The sequence below is a fragment of the Phoxinus phoxinus genome (assembly GCF_949152265.1).
Source record: "Phoxinus phoxinus genome assembly, chromosome: 2".
Lineage (NCBI taxonomy): Eukaryota > Metazoa > Chordata > Actinopteri > Cypriniformes > Leuciscidae > Phoxinus > Phoxinus phoxinus.
In genome coordinates, this window is record NC_136877.1 from 42,548,221 (window position 1) to 42,558,291 (window position 10,071).

A 10,071-nucleotide genomic window follows, 5' to 3' on the forward strand; every position below is an offset into this window, starting at 1 on the left:
AAAAAAAGGAAATTAGGAACCCAAATACACCAAGATGATCGTGAATGAGTGTCCATGACAACAGATTAGTGGCGGGAAAAGGTCAGGAGAACAAATTAACACAGGGAAACTATGTGACTAAACATATACTGACAGAAAACGAAACCGTAACTAAGGCAACACGTGACAATCGTCTTCATCCTCAGCCAATCCGTGACAATTACATAAGCACTCACTAGGTTTTGGAACAAAGCCCTGATGTTTGTCGGAGCAATTCACTCTAGGTTTTGTGTAGTATAGTTAGGGCCAATTGCTTCCTCAAAAGCACCAAAAAGATCATTAATTAAGTCATCATGGACCCGGTAAGTTCATTGAAAACCATTAAGAAATGATTAGGCCCTAAGTGAAATTGGAATATGTAATAGAATCATTAAATTCATTACAATTCCCAGAGTCCGGATGGGACTATGTTTGTTTATTGACCTATTAATCTGTCCATGTATCTGTTAAGTCTATACTTTGACCTACATATACTTTCTGTTGTGTTACATTCTCCTATACCAATTGTGTTCCTCTATTTTAGTTATGGCCTTTTTGCCATTGATGGGCAAATAGAAAAAAGACAGTAAACGATGCAAACCAGATGTCAACTTACCGTCAAAACTCAACTTACCACCATGGCCTCTGAAATCTGTCCGATTTTCAGACTCCATCCATCCACTGCTGTTTTCTCTTCAAAATTCATATGTTAGACTCTTTTGCTATGATTATAATCTTGGCTTTCTTTTGAACTGAAAATTCTTTAACAGGAAAAACACCGTTTTATCTCACTGTTTCCCCATTCCTTTTATCTCCTCGCTGTTCTGAACTGAGTAAATACTGAATGTAATGCTTTATAGTAGAACTATTTGCCTCAGAGCAGCTTCTTTGTTGTGTCTTTTCCTCATACACTCAATCTCAGTTATAGCATTGTTGGCCTCACTTTTTTATGTTCTTTGTCTTGCCTTTATTATTGATTCCAAATCTCCACAGAACTGTAATGTTCTTGTATAACAAATATGGATTTATTACAATTACAAATTGTATTAAATTTTTTAGCTTCCCAGTGAGGACAAATGTCTGATAGTACCTCAATGTGGCATCACTCAGGCTCTGTTGCAAAACCTAGTGAGCTGCCTTTCTGTCTACTACCTATAGGCAGCATCCATAACTGAAATGAAACCTCATCAGTGAGTGATTTAGGACACTATATATGCAGAGAGATTGCTGTTAGCTTTTTGCTAAGCTAATGGAACAGTTCTCTAAGCATATTCTTTTTTCATTTGATTCATCTATTTAGAAATGCTTTTTGTTTTTATTGAATAATGTTAAATATATCTGTCATTTCATCCACCGTTAAACAGCTTAATAGTCCTTGAGCAAGATGTTTAAGAACATATATCTGCTGTACCATAATGCCATATTAGTGATACATACAAAAGTTTAGGGTCATATTTTTTTACAGAAAATCAATACATTTATTCAGCAAATAAGATAAACGGTTAAATTAATCAAAAGTGCCAGTAAAGTATTTTACATAGTTTTTTTACCTTTCTAATCATCAAGAATACTGAAAAAATTTGTCTCTATTTCCATGTAAATATTAAGCAGCACAAGTGTTTTCAATATCGGTGATAATGAATGTTTCCCGATCAGGAAATCATCATATTAGAATGATTTCTGAAGGATCACGTGACAGACGCGTGATGATGCTGAAAATTCAGCTTTGCATCACAGAAATAAATTACATTTTAAAATATACTAAAAATAGAAAACATTTATGGTAACACTTTACTTGAAGGGGTGTGCATAAGACTGACATGACACCTTCATAATCATGACATGACACATGTCATGAATGTGAAGGAGGTTTTATGCATGTTTATGACAACTGTCATTAAGTGTCGTTCGCTTAATTATGACATTTTTAATGCAAATATGACATTGTTTGAGATGTCTTTGTTATGACAACTTGACATAAACCAATACATCATAACCTGTCAGTTTCTTTGTCATGACAACTTGACATTACTTAGACAACACAACCTGTCATAAATACTGTGTCATAAACATGACATAGCAGATTAATGATCAAACTTAAGAAACCACTTAGCTTTATGGGTTAACATTATAACATTTTAATGACAAATTCAATTTGTACCACTGTAGTTGAGGTCAAGAAAAATATTCATGACACCGTTATAATGGCCTCATGGCAGCCGATGTCAAAACCAACCACATGACAGTTTAATAATGTTAACGCTAAGTGGTTTCTTAAGTTTGATAATCTGTCATGTTTGTCATATTTATGACAATTTAGGTTGTCTTGGTAATGTCAAGTTGTGATACCAAGACACTGACAGGTTATGATGTATTGGTTTATGTCAAGTTGTCATAACAAAGACATCTCAAACTATGTCATATTTGCATTAAAAATGTCATAATTGAGCGAATGACACTTAATGACAGTTGTCATAATAAACATGCATAAAACCTCCTTCATATTCATGACATGTGTCATGTCATGATTATGAAGGTGTCATGTCAGTCTTATGCACACCCCTTCAAGTAAAGTGTTACCACATTTATTTTAAATTGTAATAATATTTTACAATTTAACGTTTTTTTTTACTGTATTTTTCATCAAATAGCCTTCAGCCTTGAAGAGCATAAGAGACTTATTTCAAAAACATTTTTAAAAATCTTATTGACCCTAAACTTTAGAAAGGATATCCTGCTTGCAATACATTTTATTTTAGAATATTTTTTATTCATATAATAAAAATATTTGCTCATTTTGAATGGCTGTCATGGTATAACGGCCTCTACCAGCACGGTCTAACAAGGCAATGTTTCCCAGCCGAACCCTGTCTCATGCAGATAATAGCACCACAGAGCTACACTTAAGCAAAGTAAAGCAATGGACAGCTTACAGGTGCAAATGTAGTAGTAAGGAGAAAGTATTTTAATGCTACATGCTATAAAAGTGACACTTTTCTCTTGTGGTTCTTCCTCAGATCTAATAAACCCGGCAGCAGCCCCAAAGGTCAGACCCCAGACGAGAGCAACCGTCGGACGGACGCGAACTCTTCCGTCTCAGACCTGGCCAACTCCGTCACGAGTGATCTGGTGATGGTAATGCGAACCTGTGGCTGTGGACTGTTTTCTTTTTGCTTTGCCTCTCTAAAGTTGCACTAGTTTTGATGGGAATCCTTTAAACACAGGGATGCATTATGTGTAATTGGTGCGCTCTGTTACTGCAGTCAGTCACACAGACAGATGTGTCAAAGGCAACTTACCTCTAAAAAGCCGGTAATTAGAACGGGTACAATGTGCTGAAGGAACCGCGGATGACGGCCTTCACAGGGTCTGTGTGTCATTACGTGGGTGGTAAGGCGTTTTTAAAGAGAAGTGATGAGGGCTAATGATGGTGCTTCCTCTTTAAGAGCTTTGAGTCCCACTGGGGGGGATCCAGGGATTGGGGCATGGCGTGTCAAATTAAGCCCAACTTTCAGCCAAGGTCCTGACACGGATGGGAGTTCATTAATTCGATATGCCGCTGCTTGTCAGACCACTTTAAGTGATGGATTACTAAGGTGTTTGTAAAGACCACCAGCCGGTCGCCAACTTTTCGCCCTTCACCACATATTAATGTCAGAATATCACAACCTGTTAGAAAGTATCCCGCCATCATTTTTGTTATGTTTTGGTAATCATGTTTAGGCAGCAGGGTAGTCCGTTGCATAAGTTAGCCTGATTCAAACCAACTAAATAACTATTGTAAGTATTGTGAAGCGCGACTCACAGTTGATTTTTTTGATTGAGCACGTTAGCTGTTAATCTAATTATGGGATACTGTCATTAGCAAACAAATACATAACACAAATATTGCATTTATTAAACTTTATTCAATATCTTTATACAGTCAGAATTAATGTCACCTCTGGTAAATATGATCAAAATGACTGTAAAAAAAAATGTATCTGCATTGTTTATCCTTTTGATCTTTCATTCAAAAACATTGCAAAAATCTAACCTTATATTGAAGTAAAAGAGGGGTAACTCACATTATGAAATAAATGTTTTTCTCCAAAACACGTTGGTGGTGTTAATTATATTTTTGTATTATTTTGTATTTTATTCCATCGTGTAGATAATATATATTGTCTTTAACTTTGCTTCTAGATACAGTTATAGTGCATGACACACTGCAATATGGTTTTGGTAATAATGATTTAACGTAAAGAGATTTAAAGCGGCAGTTTAATGACAATTGTGTCCACTTTGGTTTGTAAGTTGTCCCCAGGATCTGAGGAAGAGGAACATGAAGGACCCGTGTGTGAGAAGCTGGGACGCATCCAGTTCAGCGTGGGATACAGTTTTCAGGACTCCACACTAACAGTAAAAATCCTGAAGGGTCAGGATCTACCTGCGAAAGACTTTTCTGGAACTTCAGACCCATTTGTCAAACTCTACCTTCTGCCAGACAAGAAGCACAAACTTGAGACCAAGGTCAAAAGAAAGAACCTCAACCCTCATTGGAACGAGACCTTCCTATTTGAAGGTCGGTTTGTTTTTGCATCTCACTGCATTATTATGTATTTTGAATTCCTTGTCTTTATGTAATTTGAAGGCGGTTTTCCTCGTGTAACCTGACTTTTGACTCGGGCAAACTAAATTCACATCACATGTAAATGTATATATATATATATATATATATATATATATATATATATATATATATATATATATATATATATATATATATTGTTAAAAGCCTAAAAATCAGAAGTTTTCAATGAAAATTCAACCCATACTGTTCAAAAGATGTTTTCATGTTTTTGAAAACGTTTTGAACATTCTCTTATGCTCACCAAGGCTGCATTTATTTATTCAAAAATACAGTAAAAAACTGTAATATTGTGAAATATTATTACAATTGGCTGGTTAGCATTGACTTGTTAGACCCTGCTGTAACAACACCACCATGACAGCCATTTATAATTAGCAAGTATTTTTATTATATTAATTTATAATTTTCTAAAAAGAAAATGTATTTTCTAATACCATTCTAAAGTTTGGGGTGTTTTTGAAAGAAGTCTCTTACGCTCACCAAGACAGCATTTATTTGATTAAAAATACTGTAATATTGTGAAATATTATTACGATTTAAAATAACTGTTTTCAATTTTAATATATTTTCAAATGGAATTTATTTCTGTGAAGAAATAAATCATTACTCCAGTCTTCAGTCACATGATCCTTCAGAAATCATTCTCTCATTTGATGCTCAAGAAAACAAATGTGTTAAACCAAATTAAATAAATGATAGTTTATTATATTAGCTCTTCCTCGCAATTGTTTCCCAGTGCAAACAGTGTTGTATGCCGTATGCATCAGATGGTCAATGAACACCCTGGAGCCGGTCCACAGTATTTTTGGACCCCATAGTGAGCTGTAAATAATTTTGGCTAAAATTATCCCCCTCTCATTTCTCTCACAGGGTTCCCATTTGAGAAGGTGGTGCAACGCACATTGTACATGCAAGTGCTGGATTATGACCGTTTTAGCAGAAATGACCCTATAGGAGAGGTGTCCATCCCCCTGAACAAGATGGATCTGGCCCACATGCAGACCCTCTGGAAGGAGCTGAAGCCCTGCAGCGATGGAAGTGTGAGTAGATCAGTGTGTGTCTGTACTCAGTTACCTTTCTAGCATTGTGAAATTTGAAGAGCTTTTGCAGAGTCCTGCACGGGCATGAGGAAGGAGCCAAAGACACCAATGCAGGAACAACAGATGCCAATAATAGTCAAAGGAAAGCAGAGATGAAGTGACGGAATGGGGTCGGCTAGGGAGTAGGGACAGGGACAATACAACATTAATTGTGCAGTGGGTTGATTATGATGTGGAGAGCTTGTCATGCCTCAAGTAATGACACGCTGGGTGCTGTCAAACGTTTTAGCCCTTTTACGCAAGAACAAAAGGGGCACAAATGAGTCTTTGAAGTTCTCCTGAAAGAGTTTTCTGGCATGGGGCGTCCAAAAGATCACCCACAGATTCATTGATTCCGGTGTGAAAAGTCCATCGCCTGTGATGTAGTTAGTGTTTGAAGCTGCAGGGTTCCGACTAACACTTCATAGTTCATTGAAATGGTCCTGCCGTGTGACAAATCCGTTGTTATGAGTACAAATATTTCATGAAGTCACTCGATTGGTATGAGGTGAATAGAACTGCATGTGTGATCAATATAGAAGTTGGAAGTAACACTTTATTTTGATGGTCCCTTTTGAACATTCTGTTAACTATAAGTAACTGTGCAAATACATGTCAACTAACTCTCATTAGAATATTAGTAGACTATCTGCTTAATATCTGCAAACTCTTTATTGTGATGCTCCTCCAACAGACACTCTACTGACTATAAGTAACTTTGCAACTACATGCCAACTTATTCTAACCCTAACCCTACCAGTCTACTAATGCTCTACTAACACTCTAATGATAGTTAGTAGACATGAAGGGGCAATATTACTTACAGACAACATTGACAGAATGTGTTAAAGGGACCATCCAAATAAAGTGAAACCGAATTTTATTTAAAACACTTTTTTGTAATAGGCACTATATGGTTCAGGTTGATACAATTAGCTGATATATGATGATTTTTAGTTTTTTTCAGCCAAAGCTTGACCAAATATCACAGTGCACATTTTCATTTTTATTTTTTTTTAAACAACAACGTAATTTAAGATGTTGTGTGTCTTATTTGCGTTCATTAACTTGTACAGTATATGTGTATATGGTCTATTCCACTGAATGGGTGTCAAATACAACTTTTTTTTTTAACTTTTTTTTTTTAAACTGAATCTTATAATACATATATTTAACTATTCAACATACAGTATGAGTTGGTCCATCTCAAGTAACTTGATTTAGTTTTGAAAAGTGGAAGATGGATGCATTTTTCTCAGTCCTGTTACCAAAACTCATCTGACTGCCATGTCTTTTAAAAAGCATGTTTAATAACATATATATAGCATAATCATTTTATTTATATTTATATATATATATATATATATATATTATTCTATCAGGTAGACACAAAAAGAGAAGGTAACAGAAATTATAAATCTGAGACAGTTAATACATTGTGTGAAATAGATTTATGATATATGAAATAGATGTAATGAGTGGAATAACAACCAGAACACGAATTAAATATCCTATGAAATATACATAATTATGTATAATTAAATATATTTAATATGGTGTTTATAGTATACCATATAAAAAACATTTATATGGTATACCATATAGTGTGAGATATACAACAATGTTAAATAAAAATTAGATAGAATATAAATTAGATAGTAAGTTATTGAAAAAATACTTTTAAAAATGACAAAAATAAAAAAGAGGTTTGGATTTGCCTGGTTATTTCACATAAAAACAATTGTGACCTCATATGAACCATCCGCTTGCGTGACCAATGCACCGGTCCGGTACTGACCTTACTGTGTTCATTTCTTCAGGGGAGTCGAGGAGACCTCCTTTTGTCTCTGTGTTACAATCCCACAGCCAACACCATCACTGTGAGCATCGTCAAGGCACGCAATCTCAAAGCCATGGACATCGGGGGAACATCCGGTATGAACATGCACCCATAAAACCTCATAGATGAATCATAAATATAACCTTCTAGCTCAGCTGCTAGAATATGAAACTAGCACACCATCATGTGTTAAGTTCTCACAGGACACACTGTATATGTGTTTACCTTGAATGCACTGGAAGTTATTTTGCAAAGCATCTGCTAAGTGAATAAATGCAAATATAATATAGTTATATTCTGTGCATGTGGGATTTCTGTGGAAATTAAGTGTCCTTGTCGAGATGCCGTCAGCACAATAATTATCTCGAATGAAGTTTAGAATTCATCACAGGAATTCTGATTCCCTAGACGCAACTCACTGTGGACCGGTGCCTGTTTGCGTGCGTTTCAGACCCCTACGTCAAAGTGTGGCTGATGAACAAAGATAAACGAGTGGAGAAGAAGAAGACGGTGGTGATGAAGAGGTGTTTGAACCCAGTATTTAATGAGTCATTCCCCTTCGATGTCCCTGCTCACGTCCTCAGAGAGACCACCATCGTCATCACAGTCATGGATAAGGACAGACTGAGCCGCAATGATGTAATAGGCAAGGTGCGATGTCACGGGGACATTCACACACATACACACTGGGGCATCAAACTAATATATATATGTAGTGTTGCGGTTTTTCAGTTTGTAACTTTTTTGGTGTTGGTAAATTTAATGGAAAACACAATACTTATTATTTTTCCACCTTCTTCTTTTCTCCTTCTCTTCTTTTCATGCCATATTTCTAGATCTATCTCTCATGGAAGAGTGGCCCAGCAGAGGTAAAACATTGGAAAGACATGATGAGTCGTCCGCGCACTGCTGTTGCCCAATGGCACGCTCTCAAAGCTTGAAGGACCCGCCCACCAAAAGTAAACAACACCTTCAAAACCCTGTTGATATGCACAAGTTTAAACACGGGTACCAAAAGCCATCCAACTATCTTTCTTTCTTTCTCTCTCTCTCTCTCTCTCTCTCTCTCTCTGTCTCTCTTTCTCCCTTCTCGATTTTTTTCCTGCAGTTTGTTTATGGAGATCCTTCCTTTATTCACTGCGTTTATTTTTTCCCACCAAAAAGAGGCTAAGCACTGCCAAGAAGACTGGGAGAGAAAGTCTTGCGTAACTGAGAGAGGTAAACGGACTCGTCTTCCTTGACAAAAAGTTTGACAACTCGACTGTTCTCTGAACAGCTGAACCGCGGAACAGGGTGACTTCTATCAACTTCAATCGCTGAACTTGAAACGGCTGAAAACAATCTCCCGAACAGACCCCTATATTGCCATTTTTGTGTCTCACCTCCCTCGTGCCGTCCCTCTGAGCGTACGGAAAGATCCGGAAGGATCGCAACCACAGTGCAATACCTAGTTGAAAGAGGGATGAACTTGTTATGTGTTCGGACTTCGTCACCTCTTGATGTTTTTTCTCGGAACAGTGTAGAAATTCGTTGGAACTCTTTGTCGTCTGTATGTACTGTGGGTGCCGTTATGTGACAGAAAAAAAGAGGTCTTGTTAAAAAAAAACGGGAAACTATAAAAATTGAAGCTCACTTTAATTAACTGGATCAGTTCAAGTGCATAGGGGAAATATGTTTAAACAATTTTAGGACATTCCAATAAGTGTATAAAACAAAATATGGACAAAAAAACGAGAATTGTTAGTGGGTCTACGCAAGTACTTGAATGCTTGTTGTTTCTAGCCATGTAAGCTTGATTTCATGCATTGTTGCAAGTACAATTAAGTCCCGTTTCCACCTGGTATTAAGATGAATCCACTTGTGTTTGGATCTTGTCAAGACCCTCCCCTCTTATTTTGTCACATTCTACATCACTTTCGATGTACTGTGCACGAATATGATTGAATGAATGAATTATGCTGCTTACGAGTGAGCTGAAAAGAAAGTAAATGGTAACAGGGAATTCAATTGTTTTGGTACAACGTAGTGAAGTTTGAATTGATTGTTTTGGTGGGCTTTCTCAAAACATGTCCAGTAATGCTGACGCTTTTGTGACTGTCTGAACGTATTTGACCACATGAGCGACTACAAAAGCAACCTGGTTGAATGGGTCAAAAGTAGACGAGCTCGAAACATTTTAGACCCCTGTATTTATCGTTTTCTAAGTGTGATCAGAAGTGTGAAACAAAAATGTGTTTTAACATCAGGTGTAAACATGGACTTAGTAACACAATGCAAGAACGTGTCGAATTCTCAGTGTTACCACTAGAGGCGCTATGGTGTGATTTCTCTTTCGCGTGCGGTTTATTGCTGCAGACATATGAAGGGAGCTCTTATCGCCCCCTTGAAGTTTACCACTACAGAACCCTGCATAAGGGTGTGTTCACACTGAACCTGAAGATACAAAACTTGTACGACGTATATTTTGCGACAGAACTTAAGGAACATCTAAAACAATGCCG

The 10,071-nt window shown here is 36.7% G+C and overlaps 1 protein-coding gene across 3 annotated transcripts in view; it reads left to right on the forward strand.

The window, feature by feature from the left end:
- The window catches only part of syt7b (synaptotagmin VIIb), a 127,871-nt gene extending 118,665 nt beyond the window's left edge, over positions 1-9,206 (forward strand). Inside the window, exons 7-13 of one of the 3 annotated variants that reach the window (XM_079590575.1) lie at positions 3,036-3,153; positions 4,315-4,582; positions 5,522-5,691; positions 7,551-7,665; positions 8,022-8,221; positions 8,407-8,529; positions 8,679-9,167. In XM_079590575.1, the coding sequence (XP_079446701.1) occupies positions 3,036-3,153; positions 4,315-4,582; positions 5,522-5,691; positions 7,551-7,665; positions 8,022-8,221; positions 8,407-8,511 (976 nt within the window). In that variant the 3' untranslated portion in view covers positions 8,512-8,529; positions 8,679-9,167. Of the gene's footprint in view, positions 1-3,035; positions 3,154-4,314; positions 4,583-5,521; positions 5,692-7,550; positions 7,666-8,021; positions 8,222-8,406; positions 8,530-8,678 lie in introns of all 3 variants that reach the window. The other 2 variants (XM_079590577.1, XM_079590576.1) reach the window with 2 other exon arrangements.
- The last annotated feature ends 865 nt before the right edge of the window (positions 9,207-10,071 follow it).